Genomic DNA, 27,974 nt, shown 5'->3' with positions numbered 1-27,974 from the left:
AGGTATGACTGTGATTTAGAGCCTCAGATCCTTTGGAGAATTTTGGTTAAATTAATTAGTTAGGTATACTTCTATTTTAGGCCAGTCTCTAAAATAATAAATAATAACTCACTTTTGTTTTTAATAGCACAAACCACAAAACTAGGAGTTAGTATGCAAAAGCAGCTTTTTTGAAAATAAATGTTGATGAATCCTTTGAATTAAGAAAAGACCCAGTTGTATCTAGGTAGAAGGATTTGTACAAGGAGACCCCCTCTCAGCAGTGACTCTCTGTCAGATTCTTGACACTGTGGCAGAGGCTAGGGCCAGGAACATGGGGATAGGCCAGAGCCCTGAGCAGACCCCAGGCCCTACTTTCCACTCCAGGAGCAGGTATGAGATTTGCAGTGAGTAGATCTTTTGACACCAGCAGGAATGACCGTCCTCAACTAACATAAAGTTCAGCCCTGGATGCAGATATGGGGGTTCATCTCCATTAACTAGTTGTAAAGTTAAAAATCACAATTTCAGGTTTAAAGTTTTTGAATTAAAAGTACATCTAGAAGTTCATGGGATTGCTGAATATAAGAGATTGGAATTTAAAACATTTTTGTGTGTGTTAGTCACTCAGTCATGTCCAACTCTTTGTGACCCGAGGAACCTTAGCCTGCCAGGCTCCTCTGTCCATGGAATTCTCCAAGCAAGAACACTGGAGTGGGTAGCCATTCCTTTTTCCAGAGGATCTTCCTGATCCAGGGATTGAACCCAGGTCTCCTGCATTGCAGACAGATTCTTTACCTTCCCCGCCAGGGAAGCCCAAAACATTTTTAGTTACATATAAAATTGAAATTGGGTTTTTGTTGTTGCTGTTCACAGAAATTGAATTGTTTAGTCGTTTGAGGATTTGGAACAGCAGCTATTTGAAATGTCACTGAAAAGGAAGGAGAAATTTAAATCTCAGTCTTGTTTCACTATTTGACTAGTTTATATTCTATACCAGTAGTGCTAAACCTGGGATGATTTGGCCCCACCCCCTGGGGACTTTTGGCAATGGAGACATTTTTAGTTGTCACAAGTGAATGGGGAGACAGGACTGTCATCTAGTGAGTAGAAGCCAGGGATGCGGCTAAACATCCTCCAACGCACGCCCCCACACCAAAGAATCATCCTGCTCAGGAGGTTAGTAGTGCCAAGGCTGAGAAATTCTGCTCAATGCCTAGTCATTACGTGCCCTTAAAACAGTGAGCAAAAGTATCTGAGCCGTAATAAGTGGCAGCCTCCGACAGGAAGTGCATTCTTACTTTAAGCAACCTTAAGTGAGAAGTAATGCGTTGAGTGCTCACTGTGGTTATGGCCAAATGTAACTTCTTCACTTCACTGACTTATTTTGTAGTTCCTGCTATTTTCCTTTCATATAAGGAATGAAAGTTATATTGGCATTTGAGTTCAAAACATGTATTTCTTTTGCACACACAAAAATAGTTACCTTTGCACAGAAGGAAGATAGAGTATTTTTAGCCAGAGTCCACTGTTTGTCTTAACCTTTGCGTCAGATTGTGGCTTTCTTCACCTCCTCTTATTAAGTTTAAAGGAAGTAGCATAATCCTGCCAGAAATTTCATATAAATTCTCAGGTCTAGTAAGTGAGTCGCATGCTACAGTAGATCTAGCTGCCTAGAATGCACGTGATTGTAATTGCGTAAAGAGAATCCACTTTCTAATTCTGAAGAACACTAGATTCTGTTGTTGCAAGATGAAAGTTTCGATGCTAAACAGTGTGCCGTGATAAACTACTGGGTTACAATTTCAGAATATAAAATGGTTTCATTAGCTGGTAGAAACCAGCCTGGATCATGTATTTTTTCTGGAACCAAGAGGTACTAAAGGAATTGATGGTCCGTTGTTAAGAAGCAAGAACGTGTAAAGAGGGCTCAACTAGAAAGCACTTTCTGCTTTTTCAGCTAGAATCTGAAACCGCAGGAGATTCTCTCTGTGCCTGGGAGCACATTCATTATTCAGCAGCAGGGTTTCCAGGAGCTGGCCTTTCTGGAGGGTGCTCCATTTACTGGCTCGTTGGTGGCAAAGGATTGGAATTTTTTCTGTGACTTGTAGAAATACCTAGTTGAAAGAGTTGAAAATTCAACTATGTAGATAGGAGCTTGTGGTTATTCTTTTTTAAAATGTCATTTATTTATTTATATTTTTGACTGTGTTAGGCCTTCACTGCTGCAGGGGCTTCTCTCTAGTTGTGAAGAGAGGGGGCTGCTCTCTGGTTGTGGTGAGAGGACTTCTCGTTGCGGTGGATTGCAGTGGCTTTTCCTATTACCGAGCACAGGCTTCAGTAGTTGTGGTTCCTGGGCTCTAGAGCACAGGCTCAGCAGTTGTGGTTCCTGGGCTTAGTTGAACCGAGGAACTGATGTCAAGCTCTCAATGCAGGCCCTGTCTTGTTTAGATGTCATGCCACAGGCTCTGAGACGAGCACTTTCAGGCATTTCCTCTCACCTTACCATACATTTTCTAATACCCACAGATACCTCCCCCGACCCTCAGCCCCCAGGTATACTGAACAGGGGTCTTCAGTCCCAGCGTTTTTAGACTGATGCTAAAGAAAACCTGTTTGCAGATAACTATATCTCTGTCTGAATGTCTTGCAAGTTCTGCTTAATCTCCTCATACGTTCAACAAAAATTGATGGGGCCTGTTGTCCACTGACAAGCCACGCGGGCTGCTGATGGCTGAGTATTTGCAGCTGCTTCTGCAGCCCTTCTAATGTGAAAGAATGTGGCTGTCAAGGCTTCTAATCACCAGTCCACTAATCACACCGCACCCTTGCCTCTGACCAAGAGGATATTCCTAATATGGCAAATCATGCTAGGGACCTTGACATCTCTTTTCTTCCCCAATGTCTATAGAGTGTTAGACATTTCGAACTAGTGACTTCACACCTAATTCATGGCTGGCGTTTAATTTCCTACAATGAAGTGTCTAACTTCCTATGCTGTTAATATTTGTGGACTGTCCTGCACTTACTTCATAACCAACATTACATGTTTTCTGAAGAGTTGTACCATAACTATTGCAAAACACATACACAGTAACATTTTATAGACTCTGACAAGATAAGGTCAACTTCAGGACTTAACAGTGAGAAGGAGAGAGGTGATGATTTCGTAGATACTAGTCAGCAGTTTTCTCTCCACACATGAGAGTACAATAAGGCTGATTCACTTGACTCTTCATTTGATTAAATTAATCTGGATGCAAGTTGATATTTTTATTTCCTTTCCTCCCATGACTCCAGAGTATCCTAAGTTAAGGATGCCTATACAGTTGAAATGGTTGGATGGCATCACTGACTCTATGGACATTAGTTTGAGTAAGCTCCGGGAGTTGGTGATAGACAGGGAATCCTGGCGTGTTGCAGTCCATGGGGTCGCAAAGAGTTGGACACAACTGAGCAACTGAACTGATACAGTTGAAACGTTTAGTGCTTGACAGTTGCTATATATTCAATTTCGTTTCCATGTATTACCTTCAAAAACCTAAGTGAAAAATTAGAATTCATATTTTCCAATTTCAAGTATCCATCTTTTTTAAAAATGAAATTCATTAGTGTAATCTAAATACCCTAAACTTTTTTTGAAGTCATGAAATTTTGGTCTGTTGTTGAATTTTCAAAAAAAAAATAGAACAGAGTAAATTGGTGTAGAATGTTAGGTATGGTTTTCCTTCAGCAGAATCTAAAATCTGCTGTGAGTTCATTAAACTGTGTGTTCCCTATGCTGATTTTAAGGGGCCACTGAGACCCTTAAACTGAAATTTTTTTCTGTGCTTGGAAATGTAAACTGGGAGAATACAATGAAGTTTTTAAATAATTTTAAAAGAATTGGTTCTAAATTCTAAATTTTAAAGTGTAAAATTGACCCCAGTGCTACCTTCTCTAACCTTTGCGATTAGTTTGGATTCAAGCTGTCCAAAACAGGAGTGAAGGAGAGAGGTATTCCCAGATAGTACTTGTCTTCTTCAAACCAGAGATGCTCAGAAATTCAGATGTGCCTCACCTGGTCCCCTGACGTGAAAGGTTCCACTTTGACAGGTGCTCATGGTAGGCTTTCCCCAGTTGCCCACAGACTAGGCTACTTGTGGCTATATAGGCCTTAAGCTGTGTTGTCAGTTGCTTTGAAAATTACTCTGTTCTCTTGTGTTTATATCATTCAGTAATTAAATTTTAATTGATAGTTTGGGTACTATCTTGAATAAAGATGAAAAGCAAAAGTCATATCATGTAGCAAAATAAATGAGTACACACAATTTTTAAGAGCTATTTTTATCGCACTGTACCTACCCATGAGTATTTTTTTTTTAACTTAGCCATCTGTTTCTAGCCTCGTAACCAGCAGAGATCATGAACTCTTGAGAAATAGAGACGGAAGGAAGAACTAAAGTGTTCATGTGTACAGGCTCTTAGGGGGGTCATTTTACTTCATTTATTCCTTCACAGTTTTGTGAAGTAGTCATTTATTTATTCATTAATATATTAGTTCAGTAGATACTTATTGAAGGCCTGCTATATGGCTGTGCTGGGCACCGGCATGGATCCAGTTTGGACAGCCGCTTGCCAGACAGTCTGGCAAGGTCTGAAGCAGACAGTCTTTCTTGACGCTGTGGCTGGGTTGTATGAGTGTAGTTTTATGTCTTCTCTTCCAGTGGATCATCACATGCTGCAACATTCGTGAAAATATATCCTGGGAATGGTACAGGATGGAGGGAAATATTACACTGACTCTATTACAGATTAATTACTTAAAATTCATTGCCCTGACTAGAGAAAGCAGGTGATCTATTCCGCATTTTAGAAATGAGGACACTTAAGTCTTCTATCTCTGCAGCTACTCTTTTTCCCCTCTAAGCTGTAATGTCTAGAAATATTTTGTCTTTTGATTGTTAAAATAGTGGATGTGTTTTATTAATGAGATATGGTTGATTTATAATATATGTACGTTTCGGGTGTACAACATAGTGATTCACCATTTTTAAAGGTTACACTCCTCATAGTTATTACTAAATATTGGCCATCATTCCTTGTGCTGGACAGTCTATCCATGTAGCTTATTTTATACATAGTAGTCGGTACCTCTTAACCCCCCGACCCCTGTCTTGTCTCCACTTCCCTTTCCCCACTGGCACCCGTTAGTTTGTTTTCTGTGTCTATAAGTTACTTTGTCTTTTTTAATCAGCAGCACAGTTGATAGTCTCGAATTGTTTTATGGGTTTAGAAGTATTTTTGCAAATGATTAATTTTGTCTTCATTTCTGTAATCCATTCCTATAGTATTGAAAAAAAATCATTTGAGCTCCTCATCTGGGGAAGATACTAAGTTCAAGGGCTAGGAATAGATAAGTAAATAATACAGTTTTTTTTTTTTTTTAACCCTACCTGTATAAAGCTTGTACACTGTATATTTTATGAGACCTTACATTTAACACCTAATTACACAATTAATTATGTAATCATGAATCTGATAAATTCAGAGTGCTAAAAGAATCTAGACTTAGGAGGAGCTGCCTTAAATTGAGAAAGTGAAATTTAAACCACAAATAAGTGTTCCCTTGCACCCATGTAATTATTTAATAGCTTGATTATTTAAAATATTTTTTAAAGCGAGAAAAGCTGAACATGAAATGGTAAAATAAATCAATCGTTCTTGGTTTAAATGGATTGAGGCCAGCGAGATGCAGTGATGCTAAGACCAAGGCTCAAAGTACCTGGATTCCCATGAGCCACCTGGGTTAATCTGATGATCCTTCATAAACCTGATGGAAATATCCCCAAGAGCTGGAATACTCACAAACAGTAACTTAGTATCTTTGGCATGCTCTCTGTAGACAAGAGTGATAACACCTGCTGAGCATGTTATAGGAAATCAGTGTTAAGGACTGAGTCACATTTTCATTTCAGCATTTGTCTATCTCTCGCTTATGTTGTTCAGTCACTAAGTCATGTCCAACTCTTTGCGACCCCGTGGACTGTTGCCTGCCAGGCTTCTCTGTCCATGAGATTTTCCAGGCAAGACTACTGGAGTGGGTTGCCATTTCCTTCTCCAGGGAATCTTCCTGACCCAGGGATCAAACCTGCATCTCGTGTGGATTCTTTACCACTGAGCCACCTGGGGAGCCCATCCCTCTCCTATAATATTAACCATATTTTGCTTTAAATTGTTTGCTTGGTTTATGCTCTTCTATTCCCTGATTAGGCTGAAAACCATTTGAAAGCTGGAGCCGATTTTAGTCATCATTCTAGAGTACCTATGTGTAATTTATATAACCTCAGACATTTTCTGTAGAAATGACATTTCTGAGAGTGACATTCTCTGATATAATAAAATTTTAAAAGGGTCATTCTCTAAAAGACCCTGCTGCTGCTAAGTCACTTCAGTCGTGTCCAACTCTGTGTGACCCCAGAGACGGCAGCCCACCAGGCTCCCTGGTCCCTGGATTCTCCAGGCAAGAACACTGGAGTGGGTTGCCATTTCTTTCTCCAATGCAGGAAAGTGAAAAGTGAAAGTGAAGTTGCTCAGTCGTGTCCGACTCTTCGAAACCCCATGAACTGCAGCCTACCAGGCTCCTCCATCCATGTGATTTTCCAGGCAAGAGTACTGGAGTGGGCTAAAAGACCCTAGACCAGTTCTTCTCAGATTTTAATATGCAAACAAAGCATCTAAGGATTCAAATGAGCATTCTGATTCTGTGGGATTGGGGACTTATTATTCCACAGTTCTGTCAAACTCTCAGGTGGTGCCCCTACTTCTGGATCCTTGTGTTGAGCAACATGGTTCTAGGGTAACATTTCCTTGGGGCTGAGAAATTCAGGTTCATGTTTAAACCAAAATTCATTCTACTCTGCCCTGCTATTCTTAGTAGGCAAGCCAGCTGCCAACAAACTATGGGAAAGCACACACAATACTTAAGCACTGAATAGTGCACACATTAGAAAACATAACAGCATGCAGTTCCATTTCTGTCTCATAAAATAATGGACACAGTTTCTGATAAGTGCTGTGATATGCTCATGTTTATCAGGTTCCTGCCTCTGGTCAAAAGACCTGGAAATACTGAGTGGTTGTAACGTTATCACTAGCACTTGGCCAGCCTGGGGGAAGGAAGATACAGAATTCTGATGTTTGCTTTTGTTGCAGAACAGGTGCCATGCGTCTCTTGTTCCATTTCCTTTCTGTCTCTCACCTGTGTCACCACACCCACGCTTGCTGGATCACAGCTGCTGGCATGTCTGCTAATCATGCTTGCTGGTTCTGAGCTGATTGAGATGAACAGTGTCTTAACCTGTCAAAAGAAGTAAAGTTGCCTCTGGAAGCCTGACTAGAATGTACTGGACAAAAGTCCTGAGGTTTTCATTGGGAAAATTCAGCAGCCTTCATTACATCCTTGTATGTCTTGTAGCACAGACCTGCTTAGATTTGCATTCTGCTTTAAAGTGTGCTCAAGTTTAGGGACTTCCAATGAAAGGATATTGATAGCACCAAACACAGATTTTTCTAGTGAAACTAAAACATAGTTTTGCATGATCTTGAGATGTACAATTGTATATTTGGGAGAAGATGGTTAGATGACTGAATTAAAAAATTATATAAGAAGCCATAGACTTCTAGGTGGTATTTAATTCTGTTTTTAATCCACCACTTTTGATTAAAGGGTCACCCTTCATAGTACATAATGAAGTCAGTGGCCATGGAAGTCTCATGGTCTGTATGTTCTGTGCCCTGAGAGGTAAGGTCCTCGTTGAGGGTGTAAGGACTAACCAGTTGAATGCGTACCATTGATTCACACGTCTGCTGCCCTGTCTCTTCCACTTCTTGCTTGTTTCCTGTTCTAGCAGTGCTTCTCAGCCCTGCCATGGCACACAGCTGAGGGACTGATGGTGTTTGGAGGGTACCTGAGAGTGAGCGGAAGCGGCCTTTTGTGGCTGGAGGCAGCTGGCCAGGGGCTCTGAGGAATCAACAGAACTCTCGACTCCTGTTTCCCAGGCTCGCCCTGTCAGACTGGGGAGTCCTGCTTTATGCTTAACTCTTCTGACCTTCGTGGAATCGGATTTCTTGTCTGCATTACAGTGTCATCAGTAGTCATTTTAAGTGGAATTGCTTAATTTTAAAAGAAAAGTCTTTAAATGTGGCAGGAAAAAGCAAGTAGTAGAAAAAGATACGTAGTATGATGCCTAGTTTTATAAAGTTCAAAAACAAGTGAAAATACATACATTGTCTGGGGATAACACACACATGTGCTAAAGGAAATCGAGATAATTACAAACAAATTTCATAATAAATAGTTCCTTCTGAAGTTGGGGGCAGTGAAATTGGGTAAGGGAACCCCCACAGATAATTTAAACAGTGTTGGTAATGTATGAGTTTTTCAGTTGGATATTGGGTATATTTAGTGTTATTGTATGCTTTATAACGTACACATATATTTTTCTTTTGATAATATATTTCATACTGAAAATAAATAAGTGAAAAATGGAAAGAAAAGGTCTTGGCACAATTCTCATTCTTTCCTAAATTGTATTATTAATATGCTAGAATTACCAAAATAATGTAACAATATTAAGGAAAAGTTGGAGTGAGGGAACATCGGTAACACCAATCCCCTCACACTACTACTGTTGTTGAATTTATTATCTTCTGGTAGCAATGTGTATGTTCTTGGGGCTTCCTCAGTGGTAAAGAATCTGCCTGCCAATACAGGAGACCCAGGAGATGAGGGTTCGATCCCCGGGTTGGGAAAATCCACCAGAAAAGGAAATGGCAACCCACTCCAGTATTCTTGCCTGGAGAATTCCATGGACAGAGGAGCCTGACAGGCTACAGTCCACGGGGTCACAGAGAGTCATACACAACTGAGCACACACACACACACGTATGTTCTTAGTTATAATGTGTCATTGTATATTTTTATATTACATAGTATATTGATGGTCTTTATAACCACTGGTTTTAATGGTTTAATGGCTGAATAATGTTCAGGGAGTGGTTAGTATCACAGTATACTAACCACTCTTCTATGGTGGAATATTCAAGTTGTTTCAGCTTTTCTGCCATTAATGTCCTTCTTCATGGTTCTTTTGTTCATTCTACAAATAACTTACCCATGTGTAAGGCATTCTGCTAGCTGCTAGAATTACAGTGATAAGCAGAAAGAGCCATAATCTCTGTCCTTGTGGAATCTAGAACCTAATGACTGACAGTTCAAATGCATTTTGCATTTTAGCCACATTAATCTTTGCACTTTAAAAAAACTTTTTTGAGTGAATTGTAGATTTACATGCAGCTTAAAAAAATGTATAGAGAGACCCCATATACACTTCATTCACGCTGTTTCCCCCAGTGGTAACATCTTATGTAATTGTAATTCTGCAACAGGAATTGATGCATTGACACAGTCCACCAACCTTGATTCTCTGTTGAGCTGCTTGTCCCTTAAGTAATGGGGGCCTGTCAGAACTTTCTGATACAGAGAGAGTGCTCCATGTGAGGTCACTCCAGACAGTTGCTCGATGATGCCTTTGATCCATAGAGTTGATCGAAGGCATTTGGAAAGGATGGGACACACAGAGGATAGGTAAGGTACATTTGGACTTTAAGCCTAATGCCCTGATCTTACTACTGAGCTCTGAATATTAAATACATCTCCAGATCTTTAAAGTCTGTTTCAGAACCAAGAAAAATCAAATAATAATGACAGCCAACTTGGGTATGTTTAGAAAGGAAACTAGGTCTCAGTGCAAAGTGAACCAGGGAGGGAAGTAACTGTGGTTTACCAGCCTTGCACTTTGAAAGAGCAGGATTCTCCTTGCCTGTCACCCTCCCTCCCTCCTAAGCACGGATATACACACCTGTGAACACCTGCACACCTGAGCTGCTGTTCTGATTCATGGGATACTCTGGTTCTGGGTGTTTATTAGGCTCATGAGCCTAAGGTGAGACGCACATGGGCTATGTGGTTGAATGTGTTTTGAAGTGGCTTAGTGACTGGTTACTTGTGTGTTTATGATTTAGGTCTTGTTCTTAGCTGTTGAGATTTTTATTGTTTTCTTTTAAATGAGTGGCATGGTCCTCACTATCTAAGAAAAGTGTGAGGTCCAGGAACCCCCAGGGTCTGAGCAATCATTGTGCTCAGTGTTTGTGGCTGCTGTTGACATTAGCCCAGTGAGAACTGACCTGCCTGGAGGTGTGGTTGGTGGCAGAAGGGTGCACCAGGGTGACATGGCCTGCTGTCCATCACCCTTCCATCAATGCTGGGGGCTTCAGATGTAATTCTACTATCCCAGTTTGCTCTTTTTTGCTTTTGACTTTTTCAGTACCATTTCTCTTTCTTTAAAAAAAAAAAATTTGCTATCTGACCTTTAAAAATATTGTTATTTATTTGTTCATTTGTTTATTTTTGGCTGTGCTGTGTCCTTTTGCTGTGTGGGCTACTCTCCAGTTGTGATGTGTGGGCTGCTCATTGTGGTGGCTTCTCTTGTTGCAGGGCATGGGCTCTGGGGTGTTCAGACTTCAGTAGTCATGGCTCCCAGATTCTGGAGCACAGGCTTAGTAGTTGCACAAGCTTAGTTACTCCCCAGCATATGGGATCTTCCTGGATCAGGGTTGGAACCCATGTCCCCAGCATTGGCAGGTGGATTTTTTTTGTTTAATCACTGAGCCACCAGGGAAACCCTGTCCCATTGCTCTTTAACCTCAAGTCTAAAATCTTTAACTGAGAACAGTCTAAAGTCCAAGCCTGGGGTGGTCTAGTTGTTGCCTACCTCTTGGAGACCCACCTGGTGCCAGGTGGCCCCCGCCCTCCTCTGCAGTCCACTTACCCAGGCCGCCTTCCAGGTCTTCTTCACATAGCTGCACGTTTTGCCCTCCTCGGGTCTGTGGTGCTGTGTGTTCTGCCCACCTTCTCTCCAGCAGCAGTTGTCAGCCCACCTGTGCATCCCTCGTACACCTGTGTATGTAGGCGGTTCTGGCTGGCATACAGCCTCTGCCTGGAGGCCTTCCACAGTCTGTCAGCCCAAGTCTCAAGCCACTGCCACTTGCCTCATAGCACTCAGAACTTTCCTCACTGCCCTCATCCCCATTTGTGATGGTGTGGATTCTTGATTTGCTGAGAGTGGTGCTTCCCACCCTACCCAGACTGTCCTAGAGATGATGGCCCTGTCTCTGCTTACAGTTGATTCTCTAGTGCCGGGGCTGGTGTCTGGCACGTAGTAGCTTCTCAGTCAATATTTGCTCAGTTAATGAATTAGCTCAGGGAGATGACTACCCTCTAAAATGTACTTTGGGAGCCTGACATAGAATTTATTATTTTAAAAATGGAATTAGTGGGAATTTCCTGGCAGTCCAGGGGTTAGGACTCTGGGCTCTCACTTCTGAGGGCCTGCGTTCAATTCCTGGTCGGGGAACTAAAATCCCACCAGCCTTGAGGCATAGCCAGAAAAAAAAAAATAGAATTAGTACCTATTTGTAAAGGTTCAGTTATATATTCCTGTAAAATTATTGACCTGTCCTTGAAGTCCGTGACTGTAATTTGTTTGTTTCTTTCAGGCGGGGACCAGGGTTTACTGAACACGTTTTTTAGCAGCTGGGCAACAACAGATATCAGAAAACACCTGCCATTTATTTATAACCTAAGCAGCGTTTCTATATACTCCTACCTCCCAGCATTTAAAGCGTAAGTGCAAAGGGTTTAACTGTGGTGTGGGATGGTGAGGGCATGGGGTGTGGTTCACATTTGGGGTGGGGGGTGCCTCAGTGTCATTCTGGGGGCAAAAACAGGTGGAGACTTTGAGGAAAGTCCTTTCTCTCATAAGAAACTTGGCTGTGATGGGGAGGGGCCTTGCTGGTATTCATCACTTTACGTTTGGAGGAACCCAGAGGGCACTTTGCTGTCTGTGGGAAAAGGTTCCCATTGGTTCCTGGGATGCCAGGGCCTCTGATGAATCATCTCTCTGTCATGGTCAAGAACACTTGCCTTGTACAACCTGTTGAGCCTCAGCTCTCTAAAATGAGTGTGTGAACAGCTCCCTCCGTGGTTGTGGTAGGGATGACATAAGATGTGTGGTGTCCTGGTCAAGGGCAGGGCCTGTGGAGCTGGCCTCCCTCACTTCCCATCCTGGAGAAGCCACTTCCTGGATGGTTAATAGTTACTGAACTCGCAGCCTAGTAGGAGTTGGGCTTGTTACTGAACACTCATCCTCGGTGTCCTCCAAAGGTTATTGTGAGCACTAAGGGAGGTGGCTCGGTCAGTCAAGAGTCTGCCTGCAATGCAGGAGACCAGGGTTTGATCCCTGGGCTGGGAGGATTCCCTGGAGAAGGAAATGGCAACCCACTACAGTATTCTTTGCCTGGGAAATCCCATGGACAGAGGAGCATGGAAGGCTGCACAGCCCATGGGGTCACAAAGAGTCAGACATGGCTGAGCCACTAAACCTGCCTAAGGGAGGCAGTCATGTGCAGAGCTAAGGGAGGCTGGCCTCCCTTTGTTGCTGTGGTTCAGTCACCAAGTCGTGTCTGACTCTTTGTGACCTCATGGACTGCAGCACACCAGAGTTCCTATCCCTCATCAACTCCAAGAGTTTGCCCAAGTTCATGTCCAGTGAATCAGTGATACCATCTAACCATCTCATCCTCTGTCGACCCTTCTCCTCCTGCCCTCAATCTTTCCCAGCGTCAGGGTCTTTTCCAGTGAGTCAGTTCTTCGCATCAGGTGGCCAAGGTACTGGAGTTTCAGCTTCAGCATCAGTCCTTCCAATGAATATTCAGGACTGATCTCCTTTAGGATGGATTAGTTGGATCTCCTTGCAGTCCAAGGGATCCTCAAGAGTCTTCTCCAACACCACAGTTCAAAAGCATCGGTTCTTCGGCCTCCCATAGCATTTAGTAATAGCGGGTGATTTGTCCTCTATCTGGGAGGTGGTCTAGCAATGCAGGCGATCTCTCAGCCTGAGGAGCAGCATGTGTGTTCTCTTTCTGCCATTTCCCTGCAGTGTGGGGAAGACTCTTGGCTTCAGTCCACCATATGTAAAAGGAGGAGGGAAGTAATAACCTCCCTGGTCAGGCTGTTGGGATAAAGCAGTTCATATACATAAAGTGCTCGGTGGACATTTGCTGTTTTTGCAATGTGCTCATTTCACCCTGTTCCCTGTGTGTTTCTAATTCAGCAGCTAATACAGCCCAGTTAACAGTGCTTGTCTCCCAGTGAGGGCCTGGGGCCTGTCCTTTAGCCTCTGACTCATTCGTGTGCAACCAAGATGATGATTCAGGCTTCTTGAGCAGAGGCCAAGCTGTCAGGTTGATCCTGAGACATAGCCGTGAGCAGCGACACTCTCTGCTGAGTTGGGCTAGGCTCATGATCTCTACATCTCGCTTGGGCATTCCTGAGTGAGCAGAAAACAAAGGGTCTTTCACTCCTTGTGTTTCATTATCCAAAGTCCCCTCTAGATATCTCGCCCCTAGGTATTGAGCATGCCTGGCTTTTTGAGGCGGAAGTGTTTCCTTTTGTGTTCTTTTCTGGGTAAACTCTGTCAGTGTTACCCAGCTAAAGATTACAAGTATTTTGTGTTCTTTCCTCCCAAACTGTTCTCTTGGAGTGTGTGTCTCTGACATATTGCAGCCTCTTCCTTTCTAGAACAAAACAGACAGCCTCTCAAACATACCAACTGTGGTCTGAGTAAAGCAAACAGAACACAATTCACTGTCAAGGGATGAAAAATAGCAGATGCATTATCTTTGCCTCTAGTCCTTGGCCTTGAGATGTACAAGCCTGTCTTGCTTGGAAGTGTGGACTTGATTTTCTCTAGTTTTGCGTTTAGTTTCAGATATACAGCAAAGTGATTCTTTTTTTCAGATTATATTCCAATAAAGGTTATTACAAGATATTGAGTATAATTCCCTGTGCTTTCCACTATATCCTTGTTGATCTTTTTGATGTATAGCAGTTTGTATCTGTTCATCGAAAATTCCTAACTTGCTCCTTCCCCTCCCTTTTCCCCTTTGGTAACCATAAGTTTGTTTACTATGTCTGTGAGTCTGCTTCTGTTTTGGATATAAATTCATTTGTATAATTTTTAGATTCTATGTATGAGTGATAACATAGAATATCTGTTTTTGTCTGACTTACTTCACTAAGTATAATATTTTCTCTGTGCCTGATTCTTTGTAACCCTTACTGCCTCATAACTAAAAGTGTTCCTACAAACCATGGGCACTTTGTGGTGGTTCACTCAGTCATGTCCGACTCTGCAACCCCAAGGACTGCGGCACACTGGGCTTCCCTATCCTTCACTGTCTCTCAGAGTTTGCTAAAATGCGTGTCCACTGAGTCAATAATGCCATCCAACCATCTCATCCTCTGTCGTCCCCTTCTCCTCTTGCCTTCTATCTTTCCCAGCATCAGGGTCTTTTCCAGTGAGCTGGCTCTTTGAATCAGGTGGCCAAAGTATTAGAGCTTCAGCTTCAGCATCAGTCCTTCCAATGAGTATTCAGGGTTGATTTTCTTTAGGAGTGACTGGTTTGATCTTGCTGTCCAAGGGGCTCTCAAGAGTCTTCTTCAGCACTACAGTTTGAAAGCCCTCTAGAACTGAATTGCTCTATAAGAGGGCAGTTGCTTAATTTAATTGACTAGCTTCAGCTGAGCAAGCAAAGGTGAGCGTGCAAAAGAGAATCATTAGTGGTGTGAGCAGTTCTGCGCCCCTTTCCACTCAAGTCTGCTCATCGAGCTTGTATCCTGAGGTGACTGTACTGGGGAAACATGAATTTGACATCCTCCCAATTGGACTCGGTTCCCATATCATGTTGATGCAGAGTTTAAAGATTCATGTTTTTCATGTAACACGGCCTTATTTCCACTATGGTTCATTCAGAGAGTCCCTCTGATTTTCATTTTCCTACCAATGTTGAACTTACTGTCCCTTTAGTGATAAGCCTGGTTTGCACAGACACTGCTTGCATTCATTTTATTTTGACAAAGAACAAGAAGCAGGTAGAGCTGAGTTAAGTTACTTAGGGAGAAAATAGACTTACTTGCTGGAATCTTGGCTGCCTCTCTCAGAATCCCAGTGGTTTTTATATCTTCTAAATGAATTTCCCAGCACAACAGTTTGGGATCTAAATTACCAAAATGGTTAGGATGGTTTCTTCTTCCTCACTCTAGAAATGAGTGCTAATTTTGGACATCTGCTTGGTGTATTGCCATAACCGTAGTGTAGATGACGCACTGGGAGGCTAGGAGCAGCCCCATCACTAGCTCGCCGTCAGCTGGCGTGTGACCTGACGGGAGTTAACACTGCCTCCATGCTGCTCTCCCTGGGGGGTGTCGGCTCCACAGTTTGGTAACGAGGTTTCTCAGAGAGATGCCTTGCCTTTCCCCATTGCTAGTTATTTAGGGATGTGGAAACCAGATCACAGAACTCATTTTCCCTTCCCTTTGCCAGAAAATTCTTTTGTTTTGTTTTGCAGATACCCGTCTCCAGAGACATTTTTCCTTACGTTTTTGTTAGAACGGGGAAGGGCTAAAAAGGCAGGCAGTTACATTTTCTCTTTTGTTTTAAGTTAATATAAAATTGTGGCCCAAATCTTTGAAGCTTCCCTGGTAGCTCAGTGGTAAAGAATCCGCCTGCCAATCCAGGAGATGTGGGTTTGATCCCTGGAGAAGGAAATGGCAACCTACTCTAGTATTCTTGCCTGGAAAATCCCATGGAGCCTGGTGGGCTGTGAGTCCATGGGATTGCAAAGAGTCTGATACAACTTAGCAACTAAACAACAACACAGACAGTCCTGAACTCTTGGGCTGCCATCGCTACCGGACCAAGAACCCTGTGCACAGCTGGGAACTCAGAGTGAATTCAAAGCCCACTGCTGGGCTGAGGATGACCTTGCTGGCCTCCAGGACCGAGTGGCTCTGTGGTGTGCTGGCCTTCCCCAGGACAGCACAGGTGGTGGCAGGTGGAATGAAACTAAGGAGTGGTTTAGAGGCTTCATGGAAGAAGTCAAGAATTTGGCTTACCACTCCTAGCAACTGTGTGCCTTGAAAATGCCAAGACAGTATTTAGATGCCCCAGAATCTCACCACCTTGGATATCTTACAGCAATGTAGCCTTTGCTCTTACATGAAGTTTCTGCAAAAGGACGACCTGACATGAATCAAAATTAACATGAATTTGAGCCACAGGGGTAGCATATCTAAAGCCTTTCTCTGCAAACTGTTTGGACAGAACAAAGCACAAAGGAAGCAGATGTACTAGTTTTACCACTTTGAATGGATTCTCAAACATAGCTTCTGAAAAACCAAATTAATAGTATTTTCTGTAACGCAAATTAATAGTATTTTCTGTAACAGAAGATCCTGTTTAATACCGCATAACTTGAGAACCAAAATGCTTGGCTTAGAACTTTTCAATTAATTTGTAATATATGTGTTGAAAAACAATCTCATAAATGTATTTCTTAATGAAATAATATTTCTGAAAGTGCCTCGCATAATGTTTGGGAAATAGCAGGCTCCTAGTTAATATTCGTTTCTTTATGTTTTCTCCATCTGGAGGGCCTGTTTTATCCATATAGCATAGATTTTGGCTTGTACATAATACTGGGCGAAATCTCGTTAGTCTTTTTAAAATCAGCCATTTAGTTCCATTTTTACTTTCTATTAAATCCACTGACTAAAAGCTGTTAATGTTATATTATGCTATATAAAATTGGCCTAAAGCAAAGATAAAGAACCCTATGGTATTGCTTCAAACTGCCATACATATTAATTGGTCGAATTGATTGACTAAAAAACTTGATTTGTCAAATAATTTCCAATTTGACTTACCCTTTTACTTGAGTTTAAATATGATCTAAGACCTGGCCTAGTGATCTAATCTCAGAAACTAGATCTGCAGACCCAAAATATTTCTTTCCATTAGTTTGCTGCTTTAGATGTTTCAGAGGATGTTCACATCCATTATTTCTTTCCCAGAAATGTAGCTTATTCGGTAAAACCTCTTCAAGCCTCTTTAGAGTCAGTATTTTCTGAAAGTGAAATTGAACCTTTGGTTCATTTCGGTTGTGTACGCATATTTCTGATGTGGTGGTTTTTCCTTGATCCCTAAGAGACCCCTGGTTCCAGTTCTGCCTGGGACTGTTGTCATTGAAGATATAGACCATCTGTGTTCATTTCTTTCCACACTCCATCTTCACCTAAAACCCTGAGGAGCTGTAGTTGGTATGGCTCTTATTTTTTCATCCATTTGTTGTCTTCTTACTGATTATCCAGCATGGAGCATATGGAGGGTGCCTGCCTTCTGCTCACAGAGGACCGGAAGAATGAATGAGGGCACCGTAATCTAATCAACCTGGCAAATGCTTAAGCATGCAGAGATTCCTGTACATCCCATGGTACAGTCCAGCATGGTTTGAGTGTTGGGGAATCAAGTCTATGGTTCCACGGACATCTTCTTTCTCCTTTCTGGGTGTCGAGGTGCCTGCTAGGCCCCAGGTGCCCCATGTCTCAGCACAGCCATCGGGTCGTTCTGACTTCACCTCTGAGCGCCTGTCAGATGGTCTGTCCTCAGATCTTACTGCTGCGGCCCATTCTGCTACCCGGGTCCTCATCACAAAGCAGGAAGCTTCCACGACGGTCCCATTGCAGCCTTCAGAGACTGCTCTGACAGTAGGCACAAAAGGGTCTGAGGAATAACGTCTTATGGGCCGGACTCTGGCTGAGAAATGCCATCTCACAGGAGAGGGAGCTCGTGGGAGGGGAAGAACATGGGGATTGAGTGGAAGATTCAGGCTTCTCAGCGGTCTCAACCTGGTGGGCTATAGACTGTATTTGTCCCACGGATATGTTTTGTCTTTCTAACATAATTTTATTTTTAAAAATTCTCTCAGTTATTAATGCTTAAAATTAGGGAATTTCACATGAATTGCAAATTTCTAAGTCCTTAAAAAAAAGTCAGATCTTTAGCAGGATGTGGAAGAAGAATGTCAAAGATATTGTTACCAGCGTGGGACCTAAGCAGCTGGAACAGAGGAGCTGCCATTTCCCAAGATGGGAAAGTGAGCAAAGTCGGTTATTAGGAGCAGGGACTGACCAGAGATGTATCCGGTGTGTTAAGTTTTGAGGCAAATATTAAACATCCTAGTGAAAACGTGGAAGAGGTGAGTAGGTACAGGAGTTGGGAGTTCAGGAGAGAGGTCAGGTAAGACATTGCCACAGGAGTGTCAGCATATAAATGATATTTATAGCTGGGAGACAAGATGATATCAGCAAGAGAATAGTTAATGATACAGAAGAGTCCTTGATACCGAGCCCCGAGATGGGAAAATGTGGAGCAACAGGAACAAGAGACCGAGACCAGCAAGGCAGGAGAAAACCCTGCAAAGTGAGGTTTTGCACAAGCCAAACAAAGAAAACATTTCAGGAGAGGGGCAGTGATCCATCCATGTCAGGTGCTGTGGTAAGCCAGGTCAGAGGACCGCTGAGAAGTGGTCCTGGACCTAGAACGTGGGGTCACCGGTGACTTTGGCAGGGACACACCTGGTGGAGGGTGGAGGAGAAAACCTTATCACAGCAGAGCGAAGGGAAGGGAGAATTGGAACCCTTCTGAAGCATTTAATTAAAAGAGAGAAGAGAAAGGGACTCCTAACTGGATGGGAATGTTGGACCAAGAGACAGTGGTGGTGGTGGTGGTTTTTTAAGATGGAAGCAGTTACAGCATGTTTGTGTGTTGATGGAAATGATCCAGGAGGGAGAGAGAGCACTGAAAAACCTGGAGGGAGACTTGCTGAGTGATGCCCTTGAGTAGGTGAAAAGGAATGTGTCTGAGTGCACAAGTGGAGAGGTTGGCTTCAGACAAGGGGAGGACAGTTGCGTGGGCACGGATGCAGGTGGGTGGCTGTGTTTTTTTGATTGAGTGAATGAATGAGCAGTCAGCCAAAAGAGGCTGAGAGTGACACGCTACCCCCAGGAGTCTTCCTAGTGATCTTACCTCATGGGGCTCTCCCTGCTGCTTTCTGAAGAGCAGCCAACCAGGTAGGTGGCGGAGTTGACAAGGTCCAAGTTGAGGCTTTTTTTTTTTTAATATTTGTTTGTTTATGGCTGCACTGGGTCTTCATTGCTGCGTGAGGTCTTGCTCTAGATTCAGTGAGCGGGAGCTATTCTTCACTGTGGCGTGTGGGCTTCTCGTTGCAGCGGCTTCTCTTGTGGAGCACAGGCTCTAGGGTGCAGCAGCCTCAGTAGCTGCAGTGCTTGGGCTCAGTTGCTCCACAGCATGTGGGGTCTTCAGGTATGGAACCTGCGTCCCCTGCATTGGCAGGTAGATTCTTAGCCCCTAAACCACCAGGGAAGTCCCAAGTTGAGCTTATTAAAGTCTGGGTTTGAGTACTGATGTTGTTGGCATTTCCAGGGCACCATTGGGAGGGTTATTTAATTTAGCTTGAAAGGCAAAGAAAGATTGGGTGGGTCCTTGGAGGCTGCAGTTGTTTGTTGCTGGGTAGCAGCTGTCTTCTGGTGATGGGAAAAGCACTCACCCCATGACCCCCCCTCACCAGCTCCACTCTCTGCATGACCAGCCCACCCCATGGGCACTTGGCTTTGTAACTCTTGATCTAGATTGTGAGTGGGTAAGAGGAGGAAATTTTGGTGAGAGAGAAGAGGTGGCTGATCGACTATGGGAATCGGTTTGGGTTTGTGTGTGAGAGGGAACCCAGGAAGATACGAGAGTAAGTAGCCACAGACCAGAGAGCATGAGTCACTGAAATGGTCCGAGGATGACTGGCACAGCGGCCACGTTTCCTAGGGAAGGATTGGGCTGGCAGTGCTGCGTGTCTCTTCTTGGAACCTGCGTGAACACTGCAGGCAAAGAGCTTCGTGAGAATTGAAATTGCTCTTGTGTGCACCCGTCCTGGGTTAGTTCCCATTCTGCTCTGACCAGTCCTGTCGTCTCATCCACACCTTACCGGCTGCATTTCTCAACTGCTAAACTGGTCGTGAAAATTCTATCTGATCTTTTGGTAACACCAGGTCACAGGGATTATTTTAACGGCTAACCTAAGCAGTATTATTGCTGGCTTGGGTTCAAACTATGTCTTGTGATCTGGACGTCACTTTTGAGATTCTATCAAGTTAAAATTAGAACACTTATTTTAAGAGATGTGTGCAAGCTGAGACAAATCCCCAGTAGTGGGTCAGAATGAATGGCTCTCAGTAATTTAGAGACAATTGTGATATGTACTCAATTTTTTTTTTTTCCTGGCTGGTAAAATTTGGTGGATAAATCGGGCAGTGAGTCAGTGATTCTTCTGGTTATCCTTGCACTGAACCGAGGTCAGTTGAACTTGATCTTCTGATATCAGCATGTCCTCTTCTTGTTCACTGCCTACTTTGCTTTTGACTAAAAAGCGACCTAAATTCTGACTGTCGTACCTGTTTGGCCTTTGGTAAGGGAGAGAGATACCACTAGAAAAATACTCTCGGTTTCTCTTCTCTAAGAAACACCCCTCCTCCAAATTTGCATTTAAGCTAAATTGTTCTTTTAAGCAGAAGTAATTTTCCCTGTTCTTATGACCTGTGCGCACTCTTATTTCATTTCACATGGTTATTTTGGACTTTTTATAAATGGCTGAAGAGTAAGTTGGTTAAAATGATAGAAAATAATTTTTAAAAACATTCCTCAGGGAACATGATTGTGACAAACATAAGTACATGAAATCCATATCTAGATGAATGGAAATTCCAGATTCAAAAACTGAGACCTTTTCTCACCTCTTTTGCAAACAGACTGTTTTATCATGAAAGTTAATAAAGCAGGCCGTTCAGGCTACTGTGTTTTGTAATTAAATACCATTCTGTTTGTGCAGTGAGACCATAGTTACATAAACTATGTAACTGACAAACCTCCATATGTGGTGGTCAGGGTTAGGCCTAATGAGGCCGCCCCTTTCGTGGAGCCCAGGGCAGCCTCAGGTCATCTAAAGGAACATCCTTTGGGTGACTCCGTTTTGCATAACTGCTGAGTCTGTCTTCACTTCCTCCCACCTTTTTGTCTGAGCCTCATGATTCCCACTCAGCAGCTGCATCTCTCCCCACCCTCAAAGGGCCCAGGGCAAAACCTTAAGTGACTCACCAGGCCTGTTCTTCTCATAAAGCATCCTTGCTCTGAAACTTGTTTTTCTCCCATCCCTGTTCATTCCCACAGATCTGTCAGGTGGCACTGAGGTTAAAGTAATACCTCAGCACCTAAAAAACAAGTTCTGATTCCTGACTGTGCAGAAATAGGGCTGACTGTAGTATGAACCTGTGACATTGGAAGCCTCCACACCATGGGCTATAAGCCCAGCATCTTCCTCTCTCACGTATCTCTCTGCTGTCACCTTCTGAATCTTCGTGAACTCTTCCCAGTCTGCCCCTCAGTACCCTGGACCCAGTCTTTTTTTTTTTTTTTTCCAAGAAACACCTCATATTGGGCATTTTGTGGCTTGTTTTGTTGCTGGAATTTGAGTCGCTGCTGGGGGAGTATGTCACACTGGGCAGCCTTCCACAGTTCTGCTCACCTCTTGACCCAGCCCACCCTCCCCCCCGCTTACCAGCACCCAAGGGATTCCTCACCTTTGAGCAGAAAGAGCAGTTCACCCCACATTTAGGACCCTTTAAGATCTCAGTTTCTACCTCTAACAGACTTATCAAGAACTCTCTTAAAACCAACACCACTCTGTCTAGGAAAGGACCCTCTAGTGAATAGAATTTTTCACATTGTTAGGGTGGAATGTGAAGTCTTTGAGAAAAGAAGTCCTTCTCCTGGCCACAGAAGGCAGTGGTGACTTAGCATTAAAGAAACACTCAGGCACATGGATTCATGAAGGAAGAGCCCAGGCCTGAACCACAGTGAAATGCAGGGTATGGACCGTCCCCAGTGGCATTCCTATTGACTAGGAGAAGGCCAAGGGCCATGTGGGCAGGAATCCAACAGGCATGAGCCGGGTGTCCAGGGAGATGGCAGAGGCCTCTGAGCCGCCTCGGGGCACAGGCAGAGCCAATGTACGCTTCTGCCTGCCACGGACCGTGGGCAGTCCTGTGGGTAGGTGGGTTTGCTGCTTTGCGGTGAAATTCTGCTGTAGATGAGACCATTGTGCCTTCCTCTGCATGTGCTCTGATGGCCCAGTTCATGGAGTGAGGTGCTGGGAAGGCCCCTAGACACTGTCAAGCACAGTCCACTTGAGAGTCCCTAAGAACCACCAACCATTTCTTGCTCTTTTTTCCCCCTTCCCCCTAAACTTTGTGCAGACTGCACCCTTCTGAGAACAGTTTTCAGACAGTGCTAAGTTGCTTGCTCTCTAGCTTTCTTTCCTGTTAATTACTTCCTGCTGCTATGTCCTTGACTATATTGGGGCTATTTCCAGGGTTCATTTCCAGCTTTGATATTGACTGTCTCTTGTATTAATTGCTCAGCCATGTCTGACTCTTTGCAAGCTCATGGACTGTAGCCCGCCAGGCTTCTCTGTCCACGGAGTTCTCCAGGCAAGTATACTTGAGTGGGTACGCATTCCCTTCTCTAGGGGATCTTCCTGAGCTTGGGATCAGTCGTGGGTCTTGTGCATTGCCGGCAGATCCTTTACCATCTGCGCCACCAGGGAAGCCCGACTGTCTGTAGGCAAGGGGTTAATCTGTGGAGTGATACTCTGAGATTATGTCCTTAATAATTCTGGGACTGTCTTACAGCCTGGCTGTGGTGGAAAACCTTGGCTCTGGAGCCGGACTGCTTTGCTGAAATCCTAGTCCTGTTATTCACCAGCCTCATGATTCTAGACAAGTTAGTTAATTTCTTCCTACCATGGTTTCCTCACAAAGTTGTTTTGGAAATTAACTGAGGTAAACCAGGCAAATGTTAACAGTGCTTGGCACATGTGGGTACTCAGTGTGCACACTCAGTCACTTAGGTATGTCCAACTCTTTGCGACCCCATGGACTGTAGCCTGCCAGGCTCCTCTGCCCGTGGAATTTTCCAGGTAATACTCAAGGGAGTTGCCATTTCCTCCTCCAGGGGATCTTCCTGACCCAAGGATTGAACCTGCATCTCCTGAATTGGCAGGTGGATTCTTTACCACTGAGCCATCTAGGAAGCCCTGATAGAGGTTAGCTATTCTGATTACTATCGCTTAAGCATGTGTGAACTATGAGGAGAGTGGGCTGGAAAGGAATAAAGTTCATGCTGTATTCGTGTTTTAATATTATTTTTCTTAGTGTTGCTGTCTCTCATGTAATGACTGTACATGACATTGAAATTAGGCTCAGCAGGTCATGGGTTGAGATATTGGTTGGTTAATAAAGGAGAAGCCGATAAGTGCTATTGCTTCAGGCAGGGAAGTCGGGGCAAGAGGGGTGGATATCAGAGGAGGTGGGAGGGGCCCCCCTCCCACGTGTGCTCTATTCTGGTTTAGGCTTAAGTGTACCGCTAGGCTGAGGCAGTGCCTGTTGTCCCTGCCTGGCCCCCGCTGCCCCAGAACACAAGTATCAGGTCTCTGGGATGGGTTGCCCCCTCATCATTAGAACATTTGTTGAAGGCACTTCTCTTAATCCTGCTCATCTTTCTCAGGCCTTGACTGAGCCTCTTCCAAAAATCCCCACCTGCAGTAATTGCTTTGGAATGTCCATAGCACTTAATGTCAGCACTGCCCTGCTGGCTCTGCTATGTTGCCTGCTTGTGCTATTGTTTCTTATTTTTATGTGGATGACTCATCTCCATGTTTGGATAAAGGATCTTGAGGCTGCACACTGACCATAGTAATGGTGCCTTACATGGAACTGTTGGTTATTTAATTGATCGCCCTGGTGGTGGTTTAGTTGCTAAGTCATATCTGACTCTTGCGACCCCATGGACTGTAGCCTGCCAGGTTCCTCTGCCCATAGGATTCTCCAGGCAAGAATACTAGAGTGAGTTTCCATTTTCTTCTCCAGGGGATCTTCCAACACAGGGATTGAACCCAGGTCTCTTGCATTGAAGGCAGATTCATTACCTGCTGGGCTATGAGGGAAGCCTGTCTATGCACAGATTTGAGCATTATGATTTATCCCTTCGAGAATAATATTGAGAGTTCTTGTGTGTGATGTGCCCAAGTATTTGCATGCATGTAAAATATACCACATGTATAAAATAAAGAGTATGCTTAGGAATATCAAGGATCCATCATCAGAAGAAATGCCTTGAGGGGAGACAGTTATCCTTAGGAGGAACTAGACAGTAGGCTCTCTTGTTGTACTTGGTTTTGGAGTAGCAGCATGATAGGATGGTAAGAACTTAGGCTTAAGAGAGGGACAAGACCCCATCGCTGCCACTAAATAGCCGTATGACTCTAGACAACTCAGCTCTACGACCCTCCATTTAACACATTAGTAAAAATCTACCTGGCAGGACTATTATTATTCCCAAATGTGTCCTGAAAGAATTTGGAACCCAAACAAACATTAAAATGTCAGATGTTGTTGTTCAGTTGCTCAGTCATGTCCAAGTCTTTGTGACCCCATGGACTGCAGCACCCTAGGCTTCTCTGTCCTTCACCATCTCCTGGAATTTGCTTGATGCCATCCAACCATCTCGTCGTCTGTCATCCCGTTCTCCTCCTGCCTTCAATCTTTCCCAGCATCAACATCTTTTCAAATGAGTCAGCTGTTCGCATCAGGTGGTCAAAGTATTGGAGCTCCAGCATCATTCCTTATAATGAATATTCAGGACTGTTTTCCTTTAGGATTGACTGGCTGGATCTCCTTGCAGTTCAAGGGACTCTCAAGAGTCTCCAACACCACAGCGCAGAAGCATCAATTCTTTGGTGCTCAGCCTTCTTTATGATCCAACTCTCACATCATTACATGACTACTGGAAAAACAATAGCTTTGACTAGATGGACCTTTGTCAGCAAAATGTCAGATAACGAAAGCTATATAACAGGTCTCTGACATTAAAAACAAAACAAAAAACCTTTAGGAGATAAGAAAGGTTACATGAATAGAGTTTGCATTGTTTTGATCTGCCCATCATGCTCAAGTACTTCGGCTGCCTGTAGGATAACTCCACTAAAATCTGACACTTCAACCCAACACCCAAGGATCTGTCCCATGTTACCTTTCCCTATCAGAGCTTCCTGAAAGTGAAAGTCACTCAGTCATGTCAAACTCTTTGCGACCCCATGGACTATGCAATCCATGGAATTCTCCAGGCCAGAATACTGGCGTGAGTAGCCTTTCCCTTCTCCAGGGCATCTTCCCAACCCAGGAATCTAACCCAGGTCTCCCACATTGCAGGTGGATTCTTTACCAACAGAGCCACCAGGGAAGCCCTCAGAATTTCCTCAGTTCAGTTCAGTCCAGTTGCTCAGTCGTGTCCGACTCTCTGCAACCCCATGAATCGCAGCACGCCAGCCCTCCCTGTCCATCACCAACTCCCGGAGTTCACTCAGACTCAGGTCCGTCGAGTCGGTGATGCCATCCAGCCGTCTCATCCTCTGTCGTCCCCTTCTCCTCCTGCCCTCAATCCCTCCCAGCGTCAGAGTCTTTTCCAATGAGTCAGCTCTTCGCATGAGGTGGCCAAAGTACTGGAGTTTCAGCTTTAGCATCATTCCTTCCAAAGAAATCCCAGGGCTGATCTCCTTCAGAATGGACTGGTTGGATCTCCTTGCAGTCCAAGGGACTCTCAAGAGTCTTCTCCAACACCACAGTTCAAAAGCACCAATTCTTCGGTGCTCAGCTTTCTTCACAGTCCAACTCTCACATCCATACATGACCACTGGGAAAACCATAGCCTTGACTAGACAGACCTTAGTCGGCAAAGTAATGTCTCTGCTTTTGAATATGCTATCTAGGTTGGTCATAACTTTCCTTCCAGGGAGTAAGCGTCTTTTAATTTCATGGCTGCAGTCACCATCTGCAGTGATTTTGGAGCCCCCCCAAATAAAGTCTGACACTGTTTCCACATCTATTTCCCGTGAAGTGATCGGACCAGATGCCATGATCTTCATTTTCTGAATGTTGAGCTTTAAGCCAACTTTTTCACTCTCCTCTTTCACTTTCATCAAGAGGCTTTTTAGTTCCTCTTCACTTTCTGCCATACAGCTGGTGTCATCTGCATATTTGAGGTTATTGATATTTCTTCCGGCAATTTTGATTCCAGCTTGTGTTTCCTCCTGCCATTTCTCATGATGTACTCTGCATATAAGTTAAATAAGCAGAGTGACAATATACAGCCTTGACGGACTCCTTTTCCTATTTGGAACCAGTCTGTTGTTCCATGTCCAGTTCTAACTTGCTTCCTGACCTGCATACTGGTTTCCTGCTTGTCTCTAATTGGAGGACACTCAGTCTGGCATACACATGCTATGCGGCCCCTGCCTAGAAGACCTGTATTAGCATCTGCTACCCAATGCCTGTCTGCTGTACAGGTTTTTAAGTCATATCCTCTATCTCATCATCACCTGCCTCACTGACCTTAGCTGTCAGTGACCTCTTTGCCTCTGAACTCCTAGGGTACTTGCCATTCCCATCTTCCTTTTGGCACTTGTATTCACCTTTATCATTATTTTGTTTTACATATATATAGATTATATACATAGGACAGACAGAATAGGACCATTCTTAACTTACTTTTCTTATATTATGATATATAGTGTGTGTGTATTGTGAAATATAGTATATACACAAGAGGATATACAGAAGTGTTCAGTTTTTTTTTTTTTTTTTTTTTTTTTTTTATTAAATTTTAAAATCTTTAATTCTTACATGTGTGTTTTAAGAGACATCCACCACCCAGGTTCAGAAGTGGACTATAACCAGCATCTTAGAAGCCCCTTTTTGTCTCTTTCCTATCACAGTTTCCCCTCTCTTCTCAAGATAACCAGTGTCATGAAATTTATATTGATTACGGTTTTCTGCTCTTTAAGCAGTACTTTTTTTTGTTCGTCCTTATGTAAGTAGATTCATATGTATGTATCCATATTTACATACACATGAATACATACATGTATTCATATTTCTATTTGAATTTGTATAGTTTGTTCATATTTTTAAAAATCAGTCATCTATTGGCTACAGGATGTGTATAGCTACAGTTCATTTGTTTTGGTTGCTGTATTGTATTCTATGATGTCAGTATACCAGAAGTTGTCCTTAAAAAAAAACTAAATGGATAAGTAACCGTCAAATTTCAGTGACATTCAACAGTCAGCAATGTATTTCTTGCTCATATAGTGACTAGATTGGGACAGCTCTGATTGTCTCAGCTGAGTTAGGAGCCAGGCCTCAGGTCTGAGCCACATCTGTTGCGATCGTCTCATTCTTCTGGAACATTCTTCTGCTGGCAGAAGTTGTAGCTTCTCAGGGAGGCTGAACAGAAACAAGCAATGCTTCTAGAAGGCACACTGTCCCTTCTGCCCACATTTCATCAGTGAAAGCAAATCATGCAAACACACCAATATCAGGGAGGCAGGAAAGAGACTGGGCAAAAAAGTGAACGTCTGCAGAACAGTAAACTAACCTGATGTGTGGCCATTCTGGTTGTTTCCAGTTAATGACTATTTCAGACAGTGCTGTGGCTGTGAACGTTTTGATTATGTCTCCTGTTGTGTACATGTAGGTGTTTCTCTAGGGTTCATGCCTAGGAGGTGAGCTTCCTTCTGGGTTGTAAAGCGTGAGCATTTTCCGCTTTACCAGGTAATATCAAATGGTCTTCCAAGTGCTTGTACCTTTTCTATCCTTGCATGTGTGCTCAGCCGTTTCAGTAGTGCTGACTCTGTGCAACCCCATGGACTGTAGCCCACCAGGCACCTCTGTTCATGGGATTCTCCAGGCAAGAATACTGGAGTGGGTTGCCACGCCCTCCTCCAGGGGATTTTCCCAACCCAGGTATTGAACCCACATCTCCTGCGTCTCCTGGATTGCAGGCAGATTCTTTACCACTGAGCCACCGGCTCTA

The 27,974-nt window shown here is 43.6% G+C and overlaps 1 protein-coding gene across 2 annotated transcripts in view; it reads left to right on the top strand.

Moving 5' to 3' along the window:
• Positions 1-27,974, top strand: part of GYG1 (glycogenin 1) — a 38,206-nt gene that overhangs the window by 6,298 nt on the left and 3,934 nt on the right. For both annotated transcript variants that reach the window (XM_068976498.1, XM_068976489.1), the window contains exon 5: positions 11,578-11,704. In XM_068976498.1, the coding sequence (XP_068832599.1) occupies positions 11,578-11,704 (127 nt within the window). The remainder of the gene's footprint in view (positions 1-11,577; positions 11,705-27,974) is intronic.

The sequence above is a fragment of the Capricornis sumatraensis genome, chromosome 1, assembly GCF_032405125.1.
Source record: "Capricornis sumatraensis isolate serow.1 chromosome 1, serow.2, whole genome shotgun sequence".
NCBI classification, from domain to species: Eukaryota; Metazoa; Chordata; class Mammalia; order Artiodactyla; family Bovidae; genus Capricornis; species Capricornis sumatraensis.
This window is presented reverse-complemented; position numbering and strand designations above follow the sequence as displayed.